Source organism: Vicugna pacos, chromosome 3, assembly GCF_048564905.1.
Source record: "Vicugna pacos chromosome 3, VicPac4, whole genome shotgun sequence".
In the NCBI taxonomy this organism is placed as follows: Eukaryota; Metazoa; Chordata; class Mammalia; order Artiodactyla; family Camelidae; genus Vicugna; species Vicugna pacos.
The window spans coordinates 52,131,663-52,154,667 of record NC_132989.1 but is presented as its reverse complement, the minus strand read 5'-3'; the positions used below and the strand labels follow the sequence as shown (position 1 = coordinate 52,154,667).

At 39.5% G+C, this 23,005-nt stretch overlaps 1 protein-coding gene and 1 non-coding gene across 3 annotated transcripts in view; both read right to left on the bottom strand.

Annotated features, from left to right (window-relative positions):
* The window catches only part of ST8SIA4 (ST8 alpha-N-acetyl-neuraminide alpha-2,8-sialyltransferase 4), an 87,476-nt gene extending 78,529 nt beyond the window's left edge, over positions 1 to 8,947 (bottom strand). Inside the window, exons 1-2 of one of the 2 annotated variants that reach the window (XM_006207971.4) lie at positions 8,511 to 8,947; positions 2,092 to 2,223 (exon numbers count right to left, since the gene is read on the bottom strand). In XM_006207971.4, coding sequence (XP_006208033.1) covers positions 2,092 to 2,223; positions 8,511 to 8,623 — 245 coding nt within the window. In that variant the 5' untranslated portion in view covers positions 8,624 to 8,947. Of the gene's footprint in view, positions 1 to 2,091; positions 2,224 to 6,570; positions 6,824 to 8,510 lie in introns of those variants that run through there. The other variant, XM_072958336.1, reaches the window with a different exon arrangement.
* A 13,295-nt stretch (positions 8,948 to 22,242) lies between these two features.
* On the bottom strand, positions 22,243 to 22,350 carry LOC116278207 (U6 spliceosomal RNA). The gene has a single exon (XR_004187604.1). It is a non-coding gene; the product is annotated as a U6 spliceosomal RNA (small nuclear RNA).
* Positions 22,351 to 23,005: the final 655 nt, after the last annotated feature.

Genomic DNA, 23,005 nt, shown 5'->3' with positions numbered 1-23,005 from the left:
AATTTATAAAGTTGCAACAATGAATTGCTTGGGTCAAAAGGGATTTATGTTAAATACCCTTAGCTTGAAGGCATGCTCAGATACATTAATTAAACTATTATCTTTTACTTTTTAAATTTTTATTAGACTTTCTTTTATCTGATATATTATTTAGCACGGCTAGATAATATTAATTAAACAATTACAATTTCTTATTTTACTTTACCTTCTTCCGTTAGCTTCCTTTACCTGACTTGTAGAGCCTTACCTAACTGACACCCTTCCTGCCAAATCATTCAAACTTGGAGGTTCTTTTTAGGCATTCTTATAGATCTAATATTTTCTTTTTAAATCATGTGTATTTCCTTCTTTTCAATCTAATTCCAAGAAATATAAGTCCTTACTCTGTTTAAACTCAACCACTGTATTTATGACTCCATCTAGTCTCACCTTCTGTAGCTTTGTCCTCATAATTATCTCATTTCTTACAATTTCTAAATTCAAATATGGGTAAAGGAGTATGAGATAGTGGGGAAGATACTACGTAGGTATCGTGAGAAAAGGGAGCCCCAGGTGTAAAACTGTCAAACTAGAGTTTATGATTAGTGTTGGCTTCAGCCAACAGGTTCTCAGGAGAAATAAAGGTCCAGAATTGTCACATTTTTCAATTTCTGAAGAGTATATGAACATCTGTACTTTTAAAAGTCATCTCCTAATTTTTAATACTGCTTTAAGTTTTTTTTTTATCCAGTTGAAATAAATATTGCTTGCTGACCATATTCTACCCAGAAGACACCAATTTATAAACTGTATCAGAGTTGCACTACATCAGACTCTAGTCATCTCCTTGTTCTGGTACTCTGCCTACAAATACACAGAGTTCTCTCTGAACTAAAAGCAACAGACATATACCAGCTGACACTGCTGTGGTTTGATTCCTGTTGCCATTCCAGTCACTTTGAATGCTTAAAACAAAATAGCCTAACCATGCCTGCATTTCCCTGGCACTCATCTCTTTTTAATTCCCAGACATTCTTTGAAGTATATTTCAGTGAGTGCCTTTGCTGCAATGCATTCTATAAACTGCTATGCAAACTCTAAAGATGAGTGCAGCAGACTCTTTCTAGTAGTTATAGTTGCTTATAATCTATATTAGACGTAGATGTGATTCAAGAAGTGAGGAGGCAGAAATCCAAAGATCAGCAGCTTACCCTCTTAACCACTAACCTACCCTTACAAAATCTGTGTTACTATCCAATCATTGAATAACTAGCATTTTGCCAATACTAGAAAAATGCAATGATTGTATTATGTAAAGAATGGTTGTTCTCTTGAACTTTTTAAAAGAGCTCTGATTTACTAAAATTCTCTGATTAAACATACCAAACAATGCAGCAATGTTACTGTAGAAAAAATGATCTGCCTGCTTCCTCCATAATTAGGAAGGTCTGGCCCTAACTTTCTTATTAGAGGATTATAATCAAAGAAAACAAGATATAATGGATATGTGTGGGCAATAAGTTTGATTTTAAGAGCTGTTTAAGCTTTTAAATGCCAGAATCCTACAAAAAAAATAAACCAATATTCTAGAAAGCTTATTTGCTGATTTTTACCTACTTAGGATATAATTATTGAGAATTTTGTTACAGGAGCTCACATAGAAATACCCATTCACAGAGAAAGTCAAATTTATTTCTAATTGTTAGTAAAAGAGGAGTTGGATAGGTTCTATTTTTATCCAGTGTGAGAAAATACAAGATCAGTATGAAGATTTTAGAGAAGTTAAAGATAATTCTCAAAATATATGTCCATCCTGAGTAATAGAGTAAAGAATAGTATGTTAAATATTAGGATTCTGTTGAATATTTTATTCCATTAGTATAAAGACAGTATATTAAAAACTCACATATTCATCCTTAAATTTCTCACTGTATAATGATTTCAGTTTTATGGTTTCACATCCTTCAGTGAGCAACATTAAATAGAGCTGGTTCACTCTTATTAAAGTATTCATACTTAAACTATAAATCAAGCATTCAATGTAAGTTTGCCAAGCCCAGCGTGTTCTGGAACATGATGTGAAATTTACTATGCCTTATTAAGGAAACTCACCTTATCTCCAGGACCAAAGAGGAATTGATTTTCCAACCTTCTACAGAATGCTGGAAGATTGAAGAGCCAGCCTTTCGAGTGATTTTATCAGAACTATTGACAAGTGATCGACTCAAACACAGTTCACCATCTCTGAAAAAAAACCAAAATGTCAGCTTTGTGAAAGTAAGCTGCATTTTGTTTACGTAGCATAATACATAATTGATTTAGAGTACAGGTGACAAATTATAGATGCAACTTTTTCTACAAGTTAGAAGAACAGTTGTATGAGCATGATGGAAGGCATTATAAAGATTAGGTGAATATGGCTTTATCAGGACAATCATTTACACTTACTATTTTTGAAATAAAAATATTTTCATCTAAAGAAAAGATCTTTGTGCTATTTCAAGAAAAAAAAAAAAACTCCCATCAAAGTTCTGTTCCCCTTTAGTCCCTCCCTCCCTGCTGTGTTTAGACAATACAGACAGGATGTTTGGCCAGTTCTCCTGCATCCCAATATTGTAATTTTATTTTCACAGAAGACACAGAAATATAATGGAAAGAGCTTTTGTTCTGAAGTAAGGAGACCTTAGATTATCAGGTGATCTGGGCATGTCTGTAATTCTACCACTTGTTAGGCTGTATGTCCTTCGACAATATTCTCTTCCCAAGCTACTGTGGCCTTAGCCTAGCTTTAAAATTGCAAAAATAGTATCTAATATGCTTTGACTTCATGAGGATTGAGACTCTGTATGTGAAAGGAATTTATAAAGCACAAGTGAAGTGCTAATTTCTAAAACTGCATTGGTCTCAAAAGATCTCAACAATGAGACACTTCCTGATAGCTGGTGGTGAGGAGATATTGTAATTGAGAGGAAACCCATTCAGTAGCCGTTATTACTGGTATCTTTTATTATATCAAAAAGTCAACTGTGCTACCCTCACCAATCAACAGTATCAGGCAAGTATATCATTCGGCATGCTCATAGCAGGGTTCTGGTGGTGGTGATGATGGTGACAAATACTTATGATCGCATTCATGCCATTAGGATCTTTATAGATAAACTTATGCATTGTTTCAATAGACTATTTCTTTATACTTTATAGCTGTAAACCCAGACTCAGAGAATTAAAAAGCCACCTATTTACGGTATAGCCCTATCAATATCTGCATGTATTTCTTTACATGCTACCTTTTAATTTTTTAGAATCTCAAAAACATAGTTAAAAAGTAACATGGCTATTTGTTCAGGCACAAAGTCTAAATCTGTGTTTATTATGTAGGCAGTGCTCCCTTACTATCAATGGAAACATTGCCTATGTAACAGCTGCCAGATGAATTCTGTAACTGGAGGCTTATAGTTTGGTATTTTGGTTTGCCTTCTTTTTTAAACATGTAGTTTCAATTTGAAGCAATTCAAAACATCAAATGCAACTACTCCCTGTGAAATTAAGAACTCTATAAAAATTAATATTTTTAAATGTCCTACTGATGAAAATGATACACTTGCATGCCTATACATGGCTAATAATAGCCATTGTATCGAGGTCATTTACGATGCAAGGAAACATAGGGTGCAATTACTACTCAGTGGCTCAGAGTCAATTTTTATATTACATTTCTAATGATAAAACTACATCTGGATGAAAATTTGGATATAAAGAGTTAACCATCACACTTTAGGAGATGTGCCTTCAAGAAGCATGGACACAAACTCTCATCATTTCTCGGTGTAGGGTCTTCCCAATCTTCACCTTGCTAATAACTGGCGTATCAATACCATCTTTTTCTAATCACAGACTGCTATAATAATTATTTTCACCACCAACAAGCTTTTATATGAGAAGAAAGCTGGCATTTTAAAATATCTGTGGAAGACTGCTTTACTGACAGGTAGATATAGATACATTGCTATAAGGTGGAATGACTTATAATGTGCAGACCCTTTTCAGAACTTCTAAGATTAAAAAAAAAGTGGTTTAAAACTTTAAATCAGTTTTACATTAATGAAATGCTACCATATTACTCTGCTCTTTGAATTGTTTTCAGAGTCAAATTTCAGATTTCTATCACTGGAAAGAACTCTGAATGAAAATAGCTACAACTAGTCACACTTCTCCTTGAAGTCAATGGAATTCAGTGTGAGAAGGCCAGGCTTCCTACAATTTGAGGCTCTGGAGAAAATTTCTTTGTATAAAGTTAAATGAGTCCCAAGGGATTTCTCACTTGTGATCTTGTATTTGGTCTTAGAAAAGGCTTTTCCTTCCTGTGAATGCAAGGCATGAAGGATGTTACCACCCCCTACTAGTTTCTCATTCCAGATCACACACAACTGCTAAACAGCTGCACCGAAAACATTTCTTGCATGAAAACATTTCTTCCATACGGCTCTATACAGGAAAACTCAAAACGTACTTCTAAAGGGATAATCACTCAACACCTCAAAAAAAATAACCCAACATAAAGCAATATATACTATAAAGTATTCTTGCTTATATGGAGCTAAGAGAAATCCACTTAGTTACTTATGCGATTCCCGTGACAGAAACTAATCAATAATTATGAGTCTTTACAAATATTTTTCTCTTCGAAGTATGAATTGCCAGCATTACTACAATTTATTAATTCTGCAGTACACAACAAATATGATTAATTTTGGTTTCATGAATGTGGTCCCCAAAAGCCCTACATTCAGCCCCACCGTAAACTCTTCTTGACTTGGCTTTGGAATGAATGGGTTCCCTTAGGTTAAATTTCCTCCTTAATATAAAAATTTAAATCATTTAAATGAAAAGAACTTGCATCAGAGTAAACCTGAACACTAACAGCAGGCAGTTTTGTGTTTTCATTACTTAAGTGTTAAAACAACTAAAAATAAAGATGAGATGTACTACCTTAACTTACTGTCCATGGCTTTTAGTAGAATTCCAAATATAACATATGAAGTAACATGCAGGTTCTGGTTTCCTGAGTTACAAAAGTGTGTTCTACCCTGGAACAAACTGGAACTAACTTTGCTGACAATAATTAACACTCTAAGTACGAATGCTTATCTCCACTGTCAGTTCTACCGAAAGTTTCATAACTAATACTGGTGATCATTTAGTGAGATAACCAAAAGCACACAGTCAAATTATAAAGATTTCTAGATAATAAGAAAATTAAGTTAAAGTCTCATGGGCAACAAGGAAAAGAGTATGTGGCAAATTTTAAGGAATAATAATCAAAACAAATGTTTATATGGTATTAAAGTTAGTGTTACACTTTCATATATATTATCTCATTAAATGAGCATACCCACATATTTTTACCTATAGGACCCTTAAGTTAACACATTTCAAATTATACCCAAAGAGCACACAGAGCTAGTAAAACTATAGGTCAATTGTGAGGCAAGTGCCAGTTTTCCTATTAAGAAAAAAAATCAATCAAAAATAGACCATTTCAACCCCCAATGCCCGTTGAGTTAAACTTTATTAACTAATCAACATAAGGCAATGAATAGATTTGCTCTGAAATGAATACTTTTAAATATCTAATAGTTACCTGACTTATTCTCCAATAATTCCTTATAAAAAACATGCTGCTAGAATTCCTATGGAGATACGGGAACATGGATGGTTGGTAGGAAAGTTGTGCTCCTGTTCTTTTTCCTTCCACGTGGAATGACTGCTCAGTATTTTTATACATACATACATATATATATATATATATATATATATATATATATATAATAGAACAAGAACACTTGCACTGACTCTAGTTGGGACCCCCAGTTAAAAGGAAGGGAGGTCGAATAAACATGGCAAAAATGGTAGCAGGGAAGCTAAATATGAATCTCGGAGGATGTTCTATGACACAAGGACTACATAAGGCCCTTAAGTGAATCTACTGCCCACTCTCAAGGCACGCAGTGCCCCCCAAAGGTCAGCGACTAACGGTTACCTCACTGTTGATTACTGGCCCGGGTTTTGGGGCCAAACGGCCACTCTAGTTTACTCATCTCAAAAGAAGCCCCTCCACGTGGCTTGGAAAGAGAGTCAAAAAGACGAATGTTTGATGAGTCAACTCCTCCACCAGCTGCACTAGTCAGGAGTTGAAACGAAATCTTCAACTGGTACCACAAGCTTTTCCTCTGAACGATTCATCCGAGGGAGGAGGGAAAAGGCACCCAGGGGCACTAGCGGTCCTCACGCTGCCCCCGGCGGCGCCCACTCCAGGGTCTCAGGGAAGAGCCGGCGGCGGCGGCGGCGGGAGCGGGCGCTGAGGGACACGGGCACGCGCGACGCCGGCAGTCGGCTCTCCGCCTCGCCCCGCACAGCCGTCATTACGCGATTAATTAGGGAGGAGGAGCCCGGCTGGAGACTGAGCAGTAAAAGTTATTATTATTATTTTTAAGGGGGCCTGATTCCTGCAACAACTTCCCCCGTCTCCTCGCTCATTCTTCCACCCACGCTGCCAGCCCTCGGGGAGCAAGGGGAGGCCCCTGTGCGCACCTCTCCTCCTGCTTCATTAACTCCTGCGCCCGCCCCGCGCAATCTCAGAGGAGCTGGGAAAGGTCGGCTCAGCCGGAAAAGGGTGCGGGAGAAACCCCGCGGCTAGCCCGACCGCCGCGTCCCTGCCTGCCTGCGCCCGCCTCCTCTTCGTCCACGCCCGGCCGCGTCCAGCAAAGGCCACAGGAGGAAGGTCGCCCGCGAAGTGGGGGCATCCCAAGTCTGTTTCCCCCAGAGGGACTTGGGGTGCGCTCCTCCTTCCTGCCGGCGGTTTAGGGAGGCTGGGAGAAGGCGCCTTGGCAGCGTGTGGCGCCTCCTCTCGCCTCACTCGTCCCGCCCACTCTCGCTCTCCAGAGGTTGCGAGCCAAGGGCCCGAACCTCAGAGTCCTGGCGAGGCTTGGCCGCTTTGTCTGGACTCAAGCTTATCTTCGGAGCCCACCAGACCGGAAGGGAACAAAGAGCCTCGACCCCCACGCCCCAGCCTCCGCCTTTCCCCCAGGCGCCGGTTCACCACCTTCCTGAAGACCCCTTTGTCTGCCTGGAAAGCGCAGGTCTACAGAGGATGCCCACACCCCCGCCCGGAGCCCTTCTTTTCTGACAATCGAGCTAGGCTGAATTTTCCACCCACCCACTCCGTGTGTTAACGGCCTCATAGAGTTCGGCATCGCACCCCCCCCCGCCCCGAATAAAATAGACCATTTAGAGATTTGTTGATGCATAACAATCATCCAACCCATCCCTTATATGCTTTTTCATTCTTTCAGTCCTTTTAGATTGTACTTCTTTCTTAATTTGCTACAAAATAACAATTTATTCTGTAAGGATAAGCCGGAGTCTTGCTCACTTAAATTCTCTTTACTTAGGGGGGAGCAGGAATATTACGAAATGGAGTGCATGAAGTTTCTGTGCGTGTGTGTGTGTGTATGTGTGTGTGTACGCGCACGCACATTTTAGCGGTCCTGTGCGCCCCTCTCCCGCCCCAACACACACAATGGCAAAGGTTCTAGCTTCGTTTTCATAAATGTCAGGGAAAATAAAAACCAGGCTGATATCTCTGCTAGTTCTGAGTTTCCGATAGCAACAACGGACGCCTCCAGATGAGGGAGGATTTCCGAAACAGGACTTTGAACAGAGTTGACAACCAGGTTCACATCCTCAGAAAACGCTTCCAAGCTCTGTAAGCAACACAAAGTCGCAGCCACCTCCTGGGTAAACTTCAAAGACACAGAGGCCAGGGGGAGGGAGGAAGGAAGTGTGATATTTAGAGAACTTACTGGGTGGAGGAAGATTCTGCACTCATCTAGACAAACTAAAGAAAGCAGAAATACAGTCTGTGTGAAGCTACAGTACCCGGTTTCCAAAACTGTAACCATGACGCCCATGCATTTTACCCACGGAGAGCAAGTAAGTATCGTTGGTTGTCCTGGAGTTTCTAATTAAAATTAAGATACACAGACCTATCCAATGCCAAAGAATTGTAAAGAAACAGAGGAGACACATTTCCTGCTTTCTGGGCTTTAACTTCAGCCTTTCAGGAAGCCAGCTTTCTCTAGAATCTCCGGATAGCGATAGGGCAGAGAAAGAAGGCAGGACAACCAGATGGTGAATAAAGACATCTCGGATGAGTTCTGACCTGTCATGAAAAGGACAAGGGCACCCGTTCTTTGTTGACACTTCTGCGGTGACTTCTCCTTGGCGTGCGAGCCCTGGCGCCAACACAACTGTCACTATCACCGCACAGTGCAAGTTGAACTCGTACCGGGAGCACGCCGTAGAGAAGCACACACACCTCAACAACAGCCTTTGTTATTTAATTCCTGGGACGGAACACACACACAAGCTGACACGAACACACATACTATCCCCTCACTCTATAGTCTATATTCACATTTCATTTACGGGTAGACTTTTTGTCATATCCTAAAATGAAGCTTTGCATTTACCCGATGAGTTGCGTCTCCTGGTGCTCCTCAGTTCTTGCTATTTCTTTTGTCTTATAAAAGATCAGGAGCAGACTTATCGTGCAGATCGTCCACCTCTTCCTAATGGAGCGCATCTTGGGTGCCCGGGAAAGTCCTGGTTGCCCCAGCTCCCTCACCTTCTCTTCATGTGAAGGCTCCGTTTTGGGGAGATGTAGTCGCGGGGACGTGGGGGGTAATCTGTAAAGCGCGAGGAGAGCGTGGGGCTGGGATTTCAGCAGCAGGTCTCGAGGGTCCTCTGCGGCCGAGCTCCCGCTGGTCTCTCAACGCTGCCCAGCGCTCTCCCTCGCGGTTCCCGCCAGCCCTGCCCTAGTCTCTCCGCGCTGCCTCCCTGGGGCTCAGATTTCTTTTCAGAAGAGACACCTTGTGCACTGGAGGTGGCGGCCGCTTCTGCAGCTGGGTTCGGGGGCGTCACTGGCCCTTCCCTTTTCCTAGCAGGGAAATGATGAGCAAAACCAGCCAATCACGGGACTGAGGGGGCGGAGGCTGCTGTTGCCTTGCGTTGCTGGAGAGTAACGTCGCCGGCGCTGCCTGCACAGTGCCGGGAGAGGAAGCTCACAAAATCACAGTCATGTACACACACACACACACACACACACACACACGCAAACACTCACGCACGCACCAGTACTCGCACATCGTGTGAAGAGCGCAGCGCACTAGGATTAAGTCTGGTCGCCCTCCCGGGACACCAAAGCGTTACCTCCGTGTACAAGGAAGCACCGAGATAGTCTGTCCGCATCAGCGTGGAAGGGATACTTCAGCTGGGGACAGATCAGAGATATGTCCTGCTCGGATAAAGCTCGGGGTGGGTAGCAAGAGGGGTAGGTTCTTCCAAGTGTCTTTGCTAAATATACACACGCGCACACACAAACGCACGCCTTCCTAGCAGAGTGCGTGGGGGAGGGAGGGGGAAGGAGTCGGAGGACGTTTTATATTCCGTGCACAGCTCAATCTGGAAAGTACAGATACACACATGAGCGGATCAGCAGATCGTCCACTCAGGGAGGGTCCTAGATGACCACCCCAACTCAGAATCTTGCAGGAAGCAAGTGATGACAGAGGTGTCACTAGGAACTTTATGGATATTTATGTGACTCTTATTCATTGCTATTTGGAAACTCCTCACGCAGCAGTCAAGGAAAACCCAATCCCACTTAAACTTCGCTGTGGAGAAACAGGATTATGAGAAAAGCAGAAACTGCTGTTTAAACGCAAGTGTACCTACATACACACACACGAAGGAAGGAAGAAGAAAGGAAGACGGAAGAGCAAGTTCTCTGAAAGTCTCAATAATGTGTATTTAGCCTAATTTTCACCCTCTCCTCCCCTCTACTGTCTTTTGTTTGTTTTGTTTGTTTGTCACTTCTACTGTATTGTGTGGCAGGGGTACTTTTCCATTCTTGGGGTCAAGTCTTTAGTCAGAGTACCTCTCCACGTCTTTGGTCCCCACCCTCACCCAAAGAGAAGCTTGCTACTCCGGTTACACCACGCCATGGTTTGGCTTTTACCGCGGGGCTGCTGGAGATGGGTCCGTGGTACCCTCGCGTGAGACAGTGTCCGGAAGCCAGGATCTCCCCCATGTATCTGAGCAGGTTCCAAGCTCTCCGCCTCCATCCCTTCCCCCAGAGCCTCTCTCAGTTCAGTTCCTTGTTCCTTCAGGTTGAGCAGTGTCTCCAGCTGTCATCCACTCTTGGTACCTGGGGTTTACACCTCCCTAAACCCAGAAAAGGTGAGACTCACCACCAATCCTCCATGGAAGGAGGAGGGCAAAAGCAGGTATTCTTAATTTCTAGTCCCTTGACAGCCTAAAATAACACAGCTAACAGCCAACACCTTTGGTTAAAAACCTGCGATCCCTGGCAATGTTTGCCATTCTTCCCCTAAGATTTAAAAAGTTAAGAACCTCTCAAGTCTTCAGTCTCCTATTTACAACAGAGCAAATAGGAGGTTGGGTCTAAAATGCTCAAAGGAGCAAGTAATTATGAACCTTTATTGACACTACAAGTGGCCCGCCGGGAGCCTTTTGCGTTTATTGATGTCTAGGCAAATCCCGCTTGCATTAATGCATCTCTATCACACTGACTTCTCAACCAGCAGAAACAGCAAGAATAAAACAGCTTCTCATTTAAGTTAAAAGGATATTGAGATGCCACGGGGAGGGGTGGGGGCGGGAAGTGGAGGGGCAGCAATGCATGGTTAGGAAGCTAACTACTCTAGGTTATCTTTTGATTTTTAAGCAGTAAACAAACATATTCTGGATTTCAAATAAAACGCTACTCGCTGCTGCTGCTGCTGTGGAGTAATATGCATCACTTTATTAAATTCTTCCAACACTTTTTAAGCAACACCTATGGGCCAGACAATGTGTAAGGCCATGGGAACACAGAGATGAATAAAGTACAGCATCTAACCAGACACAAAGATCACTCACTCAGAGAGGGACAGGTTGTGAAAAATAACTAAATAAAAATAAGTTGCAGTACGGCACCATGAGCTAAACAGCAGCATTTGAAGTATATACCTTGTATCTGGGTAAGCTACTGGATGGAAACAGATAAAATGTTTGTCTTTGGCAGCAGGGAAGGTGAGCTTCCTGGGAAAGGGCACACATACACTGAGGTTTGCAAAGTGAAGGGCGAAGCCAGGCAGAGGGAGGGTGGAACATTGTAAGCAGAGGAAAAAGTACGTACACACAGAGAGGAATAAAATGCTGGAACTTTGGGGGAACTTGGAAGTAGTTTAATACTGTTGGAACAGGAAGTGGGAAGCGAGAGTAGTGGGACATGTCTTCAGTGTGATCATAATAATCTAACGCTCCACAGTGTCGAACTGTCTTCTCTGATAGGAAAGTTGCACCATGAAAAGCTTCAAGAGGATAGTGGTTTTAATTCATGTATTAAGCTTTAAGGTAAATTTGGGGAAACAATTCACCTGGCCCAAACAAAACAAACCCACAAACAACACAACTAAAGCATACCAAGAACTAGTTACGGAAACATATAAGAAAATTTAAATATCAAGAAAAGAAAAAATTAACTCTCCAATTATATAAAGCTGCTGTTTCTGAATTCATTAAGCATAGCACCTTTCATACTGAGGTGAACACTTCTGAATGATAGATAATGGTTCAGTGAAACTCAAGAGATTCCCCTTTCCATATATGAACAATTCAGTGTTGAGAGTGTAATTTAATGTCATTTGTTTGATATTATTAGATTCATAAAATATGCATCCATAACAATTTGCGAAGTCAAAAAAAAAAACAATACAGGCCAACACTAATGCCAAGTTGAGGACAGTCTTGTTCTTCTCAATATGCTGTTAGGTACAAGAACTGTAAATATAGATGTTGGGTAAAAAGTCTTATCCACAGAAGAGTCCTTTGGGCTTAACTTCCTCCATTAGAATGCCTGTTTTGATGATCCTGAAAAATTAAAGTTGTTCCTAAGTTTCCATTCTATCTTTGGACTGTAAGTTCTTCAATAAAGAGAACACATTTGTCTTTATTCAGCACAAATCTGCAATTACACAGCACCCTATGAATAAATAATGCAAGTAATGGCAGCTGGTTTTAAAATGCTACTTTATCCTTTAACTTAATGTAAATCATGTTTTAATTGCTGGCTGTGCCCTCAACTTCAGCTGGAAAGAAATGAATAGACATTTGCAATCTCATGGTGGAATTTTTAATAGCCCATGACATTTTTTAATAGACTATTTTTTAGGGCAGTTTTAGGTGGATAGTAATGTTCAGTAGAAAGTACAGACTTCCAATATATCCACTTGGGAGGCAAAGATATTGAATAATATCCTCCGAACTGAGAAGGAACTTTGAGATCGAAAAACAAAGCAGGCAATTCCAAAAGTGCAATGAGGAAGTTTATTGTGGGTAACTTACATACAGGCAGTAAGGATCTAGCACACAGATGATCCAGGGGTATTCGTAGCTGCACTGACCACCCATGGGTACAGGTGGTACAGGAGAATTTAAAGGGGCCAAAGCTAAAAATAGAATCTGACTATGAAGCAAGAAGCACTTCTACAGGGACTAAGACCAGGGCTTTTTCCTCCCCTGGACGCCCAAGACCATTAACTACCTGCATTAGCAAAAGGCATTCTTCCAGTTTTCGTCATCAGATGAAGGCAAGGATAAAAGTTGATAGGGAACTCATCTGGCTTGGATGCATTCCTTGTGAAAAGTTCAGTCATGAGGGAAGGGGAGTGGGGAGGATGGAGCTGACAAACAGAGTCAGAGCGGCTCAGCCACATGTGTGGTCACCTCCAAACATGCACAGCCTCCCCGACTATCAACGTCTCACACCAGAGTGGTGCATTTGTTAAAGTCGATGAAAGTACATTGATGCATCACTGTTACTCACAGTCCTTAGCTTACATTAGGGTTCACTCTTGGTACTGTATATTCTATGGGCTTTGACAAATGTACAATGATATCCACCCTTATAGCATCGTACAGAGTAGTTTTGCTGCCCTGAAAGTCCTCTGTGCTCTGGCTATCCATTCCCCGCAGCCCAGTCAGTTCCAGGAAACTAGTGATCTTTTTACTACTTCCGTAGGCTGGCCTTTTCCAGAAGTCATAAAGTTGGAATAATACAGTATGCAGCCCTTCCATATTGCCTCGTTTTACTCAGTAATATGCTTTAAAGATACCTCCAGATTTTTTCCGTGGCTTGAAAGCTCATTTCTTTTTAATGCTGAACAATATTACATTATCTGGCTTTACCACAGTTTACTTGTCCAAATACCTACTAAAGGACATCTTAGTTGCTTCCAAGTTTTGGCAATCATAAAGCTGTTTTGAACATGTGCAGGTATTTGTGTTTGTGTGTGGACATGTTCTCAACTCATCTGGGAAAATACCAAAGAGTGCTGTTGCTGATAGGATCGATGGTAAGATTATGGTTAGCTTTGTAAGAAACCCGAAGTGACTACCAAGTGTACTGTTTCCATCCCACCAGCAAAGAATGAGAGTTCATGTTCCTCCACACCCTCACCAGTGTTGTTTTCAGCGTTTTAGCTTTTGGCCATCTAATAGGTGTGTAGTGCTATTTCATTGTTGTTTTAATTTGCATTTCTCTGACAACATATGATATGCTTATCTGCCATCTGTATATCTTCTTTGGTGAGATGTCTGTTTGGATCTTTTGTCCATTTTAAAATCAGGTTGTTCATTTTTTTTTCTGGGTTTAAGAGCTTTTTGTATATTTTAAATAACAGTCCTTAATCATATATGCCTTTTGCAAATATTTCTTCTAGTCTATGGCTTGTTTTCTGTCTCTTGACAGTGACATTCATAGAAGTTTATAACTTAGATTAAGTCCAGCTTATCCATTATTTCCTCTATTGATCATGCCTTTGATGCTGTATCTAAAACAGTCATCATCAAACCCATGGACAGATGGATTTTCTCATGTGTTATCTTCCAGTACTTTTACAGTTTCCCAATTTACATTTAGGTTTCCTTTCTATTTTGAGTTAATTTTTGCAGAAAGTGTAAGGTATATGTCTAAATTCTTTTTTCTTTTCTTTTCGTATGTGTGTGTCTAGTTGTTTCTGCACCATTTGTTGAGCAACTATGTTTTCTAAATTTTGTTGCCTTTATTCTTTTGTCAAAGATCTGCTGAATATACTTATGTGGGTTTATTTCTGGGTACTTTATTTGTTCCACTGATCCATCTGTCTATTCTTTCACCAATATCACATTGTCTTGATATTACAGCTTTAAAGTTAATCTTGAAGTCTGGTAGTGTCACTCCTCCAACCTTGTTCTCCTTCAATACGGTATTAACTATTTTGGTTTTTTTGGTCTCTCCATATAAACTTTAAAACCAGTTTGTCAATATCTGGAAGATAACTTGCTGTGATTATGACTGGAATTGTTTTGAATCTGTAAAAAGTTGGGAAGAACTGACATCTTAACAATATTGAGTCTTCCTATCCATAAACATAGATTATTTCTTCATTCATTTAGCTCTTTTGTGATTCCTCTCATCAGAATTTGGTGCTTTTGCTCATATAGATCTTGTACATATTTAGTTAGATATGTATCTAACTAAATCATTTTTTGAGTGCCAATATAAATGGTGTTTTTTAAATTTCAAATTCCAATTGTTCCTTGCTAGCATGCATGGCATTTTAATAATGGGAATGTTGGTGTAGTAGTCAGGGATCTCCAGAGAAAAAGATCCAATAGAATGTGTGTACATACAGAAAGAAAGAGATTTATTTTAAGGAATTAATCACACAATTGTGGAGGCTGGCAGTTTCCAACTCTGTCAGATAAGCTGGCAGGCTGGAGACCCTGGAAGGGGGTAGAGTTGATGCTGAGGCTCATGTACCAAGGCCGTCTGGAGGCAGACCGCCCTCTTCCTTGGGGAACCCCACAGTCTACTTTTCCTTAACTCCTTCAGCTTATAAGCCCACCCACATTATGGAGGGTAATCTGCTTTACTTGAAGTTTATTGATTTAAATGTTACTCTCATCTAAAAAAAACACAACTTCACAGCAATGCCTAGACTGGTGCTTGATCAAATACCTGGGTGTCATGGCCTAATCAAGTTGGCAGAAAAAATTAACCATCACAGATGAGCTGACTGAAGTTCTTGTTTATGACCTTGCAATATAGTGAGAATTATTCATACAAAGCCTTTTACCTATAAATCAATGATCAAGAAAACAAGAAGCATATTAATGAGAAAATTCAGCTGTTCACCACTAATCAACTCAATCTCTTTATTTGTTTCTGGACAAAATACCCAGTTTTAAAACTTTATTCTAACTTAATTCATTTTGCCCACGTAAATATTCATAAAAACTTCACAGATTTTTTTTCTGTATGTATATTCATTGTCCTTCTGTTACTTTTTCTTTTCATCAGTAGTAACCAAATATAGTAAGCTTACAGCAGAAGGGTGATTTTGATTTAGGTACAAGATACAATTATGAATCTTGTATAATTTCTGGAAGAACAGGAAAAATCCTATCACTGCCATTCTCAATTCTTCCCCATTATTTAGCCCATGTCACTTACATTATCCTTTGTATTTAATACTTAATCTCTATTTAAACATGAATGCCCTTAGAAGAGACAATTCTCATATACTGTTAGTCAAATATCCTTTAATTTGTAATAACCATTTGAAATGTTCTCTGACCTCTTTTAACTACTGCTAGTCAAATATGCCTCAATTTGGAATAGGACTTCACTTGCTCACAGTCCACATATTAAACGCTTATAAAGTCTTTAACTCATTTAGTTCTACAGTCCTCGCTCCTGCTATTTTATTTCCAACTGTGCAGACTCCTGAAATGTTAAAAATAAACAGACGCACTATCCCATACACATTTTGGCAAGTCCTAGGTGCCCTACCTTATTACCTAGTGATATTTTTTGTGTTCTCCTTTTGCTGTTTTTCTTTGCTTAATGGTGATGGGCAAAACTATCTGGTAGAAAGAGAGTAACCATCAGGCTAAATGTTACTCCAAACTGCTTAGCTATTGAATAGTGGTCACTTAATAGGCAATTTTGTGTGTCACTATCTAGGAAGTTCATTGCTTGGGGTTGTAATTTCTTTGATCTTTGTGTACTTTCTGAAAGTCTCTCCTGTATCTGATTTAACCAATTTCTTTCTCCTCTCCTAGTATTTTCTTATATTGCCCAATCTAATCACCCACTTAACATCCTCTTTAATGGGACCCACCTTCCTTTATATTATTTTCAATTCACCATAATAAAAGCAAAAGAGAAATAGTAAAATAGTTCAAGGCTAAAAAATGTATTTGTGTGTGTCTTTTTAGGTATCTGTATCTATGTAATTGCTTTTATTGTTATAATAGTACACAATGAGTATCTCTGGAAAATATTGCTTTGATACACGTATTATAACATGGAACAGTTCTATGTAAATCGAATTTTGTGAAGCAGACATTTAAAATGATTTTTAATGTTTATTATTTGAAGATTTTAAAGAAAAATAATGTTGAGGTCATTACTAACTGGCAAACTGGTGCTGGATATGGCCTGCAGAAGACTTTTGTTTTTCCACAAACTGGACTGAAATAAAATAAACACACACATACTTATTTGTCAGTACTTCAGATTTCTTTTCAAAAATATCGTTAAGACTTGTCAATAGCAGATTCACTTACTCTGATGGTAACAATTAGGTGGCATTAAGTAGCAGCTGTTTCACCTCTCATAATTTGTGTTTATTCCAGAATTTTTAAAATATTTTATTTATATAAATATTTATATTTTAACTTCTTGGCCCTTGCAGGTGTTTGAATTTGCAGTTCTTCGTGTAAATAATTCTATTAAAAGATACATACTTCATGATTTACCTGTCTAATGTACTGAACTTTAGATAACTTCAGCTTTTGTAAAGTGCAGAGTGGAGAAGACTAGAGAAAGTGCAGCCAATAACCAAACCAGTGAGACAGGACTGTAGGGCTCTGCATGCTGTGTGTCCATACAAATAAGGCTGGGTAAATTCCTTACGACAAAGAGAAGAGAGTGAACATTTACCAGCAAAAATAAGATCTACCACTGAAAGGTAGCACCGACACTTCATATCAGATAAAAAGAGATAATAAATAAGTCTTTAACATTCAGCGGATAAATCTACATTAGGTAGATAGACTTGTATCTGGATAGAAACCTAAACACCACAAAGTCTGCAGGGTCCAAAGGAATCAAAGACAGAATAAATATCAACAATATTTGTTTCTATAAAAATCACAGAAAATAAAAACAGGTGAAGCAATGGGAATAACACTGTTAGAAAAGAAAGGTTAGCTAGTCCACATCCTAAAACCCTCAGACAGTGGCAACTCTTCCATCGTAAATTTTTCATGATCCAATGTCTAGCCACCAAATTACTGACTCTGATATATGATTTTGTCATCACTGCAGAAATGCTCCACGTGTCAAAGGGCAGGCTTGCATTATTAAGCCCTTGAAGCTAATAGCTTGTTTTATTCACCTCAGCATAGGGATGATTTTGCCAGTGGGCTAAATGTATTTGAAGGCTGGTGGCCAAAGCTTTTTCCATAGGATTATGCTTGGCTGCCAAAACTTTACAATCCTCAAGTTTCTTTTCTGTAGTATTTCTGGTTTAGTCTTGACCCCTCCTGACGGGCACACTTACTCTTCAGCATTCTTAATCCCTACAGTCAGGTTACATTTATATATTCACAGCTATGTAGCTATTCTGTAATTCCAGAGAACCAACATGATACACACATATTCCTGACTCTTAAACTTAGAGAAAGTCTTCCCTTGATTATATTGCTTTAATAAATTAATAATGTTTATAGTTAAAAGATTGGCTTCAAAACTTTGGAATATCAAACCAACAACCCAGTCTTCCCTGATCAAGGTAGAAAGACTTAATTATACAAAGGTACAATTGGCTATGAGAACTGAAGTTTCCACAGAGGTGTAACAATGAGTTTAGCTATTCTTTCTCCTTGTCCACTGTGGACTTTAGTGAGGGCCATTTTAATTTTATTATCAATAAATCAGTATGTATATCATAATTATTGACGTTCAGTGAAATGTACTGTTATTACTAAGGATGCAATTTGACGAGTTTGGTGAAGTCTATAAGTAATAACCAGCATTCTGACCAGCACATAGAACATTTCCATCATCCTGTCCTCTCTCCACTCACTCTCCATCTACCATATGCAATGAGTCTTTCTTATTCGTCTCACCATACATTAGTTTATCTGGTTCTTGAGCTCCTTGGGATGGACTTATGGAGTATATACTCTTTTGTGACTTGGATTTGAGAGTTTTCAATGCTGTATTTATTGATAGTTTGTATGGTGTAAACTTTTTCTTCTTTCTATTCATCTTTGCCTTTAAGGAGAATTTGCTGATAGGATGTAATTAGGCCTTGATTTTTTTATTCAAATTTTACAATTTTAAATTTCTAATTTGGGCTTTTAGTCTATTTTTCAGTCTCAATTACTAACATATTTTGGTCTAGGCATACTAATTTGATACTACTTTTCTACTTGGTCCTTTTTTTGTTCTTCTTTTCTTTTTTCCTGCCTTTCCTACCTCCTTTTGTACATACTCCAAACATTTTTTAACCATTTCATTTTATTTTCTTTACATCTTTAGTTATATTTCTAGTTATTAGTTTTATAGAGTGACTGCTATATGTATTAGAATGTTCATACTTAAAACATATAATAACATTATGAAGCTTCATGTAAAATGTAAGAAAATTGTAAGTAGTAATTCCATGTATTACCCCAGTACTTTGTGCTGTTGTCATATATTTTTATTTTGCACATATTATAAACTGCCAATATTGTTTTTACTTCAGTTAATTTACTTTAAAAAAATTAAAGATAATATAGCATGAAAATATTTGTTTGTATTCATCTGTATGTTTATCATCTTTTGGTTTTCTTTCTTTATTTTGTACACATCTGAATTTCCATGTGGCACCATTTTTCTTCCACCTGAAACACTTCCTTCAACACTCTTTGCGATACAGTTCTGTTGGCAACATGTTCTTCATCTCACCCAACTTTCTGAAGGGTATTTTTGCTTGATATAGAACACTGAGTAGATAGTATTTATTGTTTTTGTCTCAGCACTTTACAGATGCTGTTTCATTATATTTAATTATTTCTTTTATGAGAAGGCAGCTGTGATTTAGGTATTTATTCCTCTATAAGCAAGGACCTTTAATTCTGGCTTTCTTCAACATCTTTCAACATTCTATTTCTTATCTTTAGTTTTCAGCAGTCTGATTATGATGTCTAGAAGTTGTTTAACAAGCTTTCTGGATAAGTAGGTTGATTTTTTCATGAAGTTTAGCCATCATTCATGAGCTCTTTTTCTGACCCATTTTTTTCTTTCCTCTTCTATGGAACACCGATGACATGTATCATATCACTTGATATTTAGCCTTGGTCACTGAGCCTAGTTTTGTCTTTTTTTCCTCTTAATTCTCTAGGTTCGATAATTTCTCCTGCACTGTGTTCCAATTCACTAACATTTCCTCATGCTATATCTAATCTCCCACTAAGCTTGTCTATTAAACTTTTCATTTCAGATACTGTATCTTGCGTTTTTGTGTTTCCATTTAATTCACTTTTGTAGATTTTTAAAAATCAGTTGAGAGTCTCTATCTGCTTATTCATCATGTCCAATTTTCCCTGCAACATCTTTACTATACTTATTATAGCTGTTTTAAAGGTTTTTTCCCCCCCAATAATTTCTGTATCTGGGTCATCTTGGGATATGTCTCTATGAACTCTTTTTTTTTCTTGACTTTGGGTCACATGTTTTGCATATCTCTCCTTTTCTTCTAAAACTGTATGGTGGCTACTGGAGAGAGATAATACATTAGAGGAAGTGTTGGTTATATTGTGACTCCAACATCTACCATCCTCACATGACCTCTGGTGTCTGCATTAGCTCTCATCCTGCAGCAGCTACTCTCTGTTAGGTCTTATTAAGACTCACTGTGGCAACTGCAGCCCTGCTCTCAAGCAATAATGCGTAAGAACCACAAGCAGAATTCTGGGGCAACTTCTCTGTATATTTCTATCTCTTCTGTTACTTATCCTGCAAATTCTAGCATACTCAGGGGTCCAAAAATCCAGTATCTGCTCTGCAGTTAAGCAAACTGTATTCTCTTTGGCTCCTAACTTTCTGCATTTTAATCCAGAAAGTGGCACACATTTAGAAACTAGTGTGAACATGAGGCTCACCTCAAGCATTTCCCCTCCCTTAGGGAATCACATATGTGTTAGTTTATTTCCTCTGAGAAACAGAAGCCAAGACAAGATTAGAGATACAAAAGATGTATGGGAGGAAGGGACTATGAGGAATACCAGGAGACAGCCAGAGGAGGCAGGGAAATCCATCAGACTGTTAGGCAAGTCTTACCCCTGTGAACGAAGAGGGAAGGAAGGAGGGCTGCGTGGAAAATAAATGCCAGCCTTTAGTACACTTCTATGAGTTTCATCAAGCATATGGAGAATCCTCAAGACAAAGTTGTCCACTGGAAGGCACTGGATTTTCTGCCACAATCATTCATTAGCTGGGAGCAGCCTATAGGAAGTGGGGTCCTGGCAGGAATGTGGCAGTGAAGTCAGAATGTATCAGTTATGTGAGGGGGACATTTTCAGGGCCACTTACCTCTACCCATCCAACCTACCCACCCTGCCCCAGATCTACTTCTCCACACGTGTTCAAGAAGCAGTTCTTCTCTGATTCTCATGGGCTTCTCTTTCTGAGGGGAACCTTGGAAGACGGTGGTTGGTTGAACAAATATAGCCTGTCACTGCTGTTGGTCACAGGGCCATATCCTGTACTCACTGTCTCCTTCCTCAGCAGTCACCTTTGAAAGTCTTGGTGGCTTATTTGGTGGTTTGACCCAAACCTCCATTCATGAGGGTTTCAAGCCCTTGGTGATCACAGTCTTCGTAGAGCAGGGTTGCTGCAAGTGTCTCTTCACAATTACAATAAAAGAAACCAGCAACAGAAGTGTCCAAGTGGGTCACATGAATTTCACATTTACTCCTCTCTGACACCAATAGGTATGTCATCACACCTGCAAAGTGTTACTAGGTGATTTTTGCAGATCACCACTGGTGAAATTGTCAGGAGTTGGGCCACACCTTGCACCAATGTCCCACCTTCCGTTCAGGATTGCATTTTCTTTACCTGCTGGGTAGCGAGTGAGCCAGTGCCAGTTCCAAATCTTGGCTTCTCGTGTGTTTTCGTAGACTTTTCGCATTGTTTCTATTTGCATTGTTTTACATTGTCTGAAAGGTAACTTAAAGGCAACTTCCTGAGAGGTAGCTCCCATGGCAGGTACTTGCTACTCATCATGGCAGTTGTACCCACTTTGCTTCTGACGGTTAGATGTTGCCTTGGACCTCTGTGTTACCAAGCTCGCAAAAATCCTTCTTACCTTCAGAGAACACAGCTCTTTAACAGCATTTATTGCCATGAGCCCTACCAAGAGAGGACAGCTGCCCTTGAGCTTCTCAAGGATGATGGTGTTTCTCTCACCAGTGTATTACTATTTTTTTTAATTGAAGTATAGTTGACTTGCAATGTTGTGTCTATTTCTGGGGTACAGCATAATATTTCAGTCATACGTATACATGTATATATTCGTTTTCATATTTTCTTAATTTTAGCTCCCTATAAGATGTTGAATGAAGTGCCCTGTGATGTACAGTAGAAACTTGTTATTTATTTGTTTTATATATAGTAGTTAGTATCTGCACATCTTGAACTAACTGAGGTGGATTCCAGGCTCTCCCTCAGAACATGGTTAAGTGGTAAGTTTCCCAGCCTTACATAATATATCCAGTAGCTTGGCCACTTTTGTGTATTTTTAAATTCCTTTTTTTCCCATGTCTGCCATGGCAGTTTTTAGCTTTTCTATTCTACTTATTATAGGCTATCACTTTCTCCAAGCTTCCAAGAACCATCTTAGTATATTAGCTCTATTTTTTTAGGTCCTTTATCATAGGATAGTTCTCCCCTTATCAATAAACTAAGGAATACTTATCCAATCTCATGTTCTACTTTTTATTACACTTTATTTTTAATTAAAAAATTTTCATTGAAGTATAAGTGATTTATATTGTGTTAATTTCTGGTGTACAACATAATGATTCAGTTACACATATAAAAATATGGAACACTTTGTGAATTTGCGTGTCATCCTTGTGCAGGGCCATGCTGATCTTCTCTGTATTGTTCCAATTTTAACATATGTGTTGCCAAAATGGGCACACTTTTTTTGATACAGGACCCTCAGGATGCAGTCTCAATAAAATTCTCCCAACTCCTTGCAGCGTATATTGATTCGGTCCTGCAGAACCCACTAGAAGTTTACTGGGAGGTGCCCTCAAGTGTCTTTGAGGATACAGTTCCCTATCTTCCTTAGCCTACTCAGCGCTTCCCCGGCTTGGAAACTAAAAGGGAGTTACAGCCAGGTGCTGAGGGGTGTTCATGATGCCCTGTGAGGCAGTGATTCCTGAATGATTTTCAAGCAATGGAGGCATGCTAGCCCTTACAAGGAAGGAGCAGGCCTCTTCTTCAAGCCCAAAGGTTTCAAGGGATAAAGAGCTAATATAATGAGTCCATCAACCCAAATGTTCCTGGCTCAAGCCTCAGGATCTCACGCTTCCCAACCAGGAATCTCTCACTGGCACAGTCTTTGTTGGAAATTCAACCTTCTCTGAAAAGCTCTCTGCTATTATTGTAATTAATTCCTGGGCTGAATTCTCAGTGTTTTTCCTGTCTCCAGCTGCAGGAGATAAGAGTCTCTTTATATGCTGCCAGGGAGGCCCTCTGAATTTTGCACTTCACCTTCAACTGGTGATTAATCACCCACAGCCTTATACTGGTCTTCTCTGGTGCGTCAAAGTCATTCAGTAGGAGACCCCT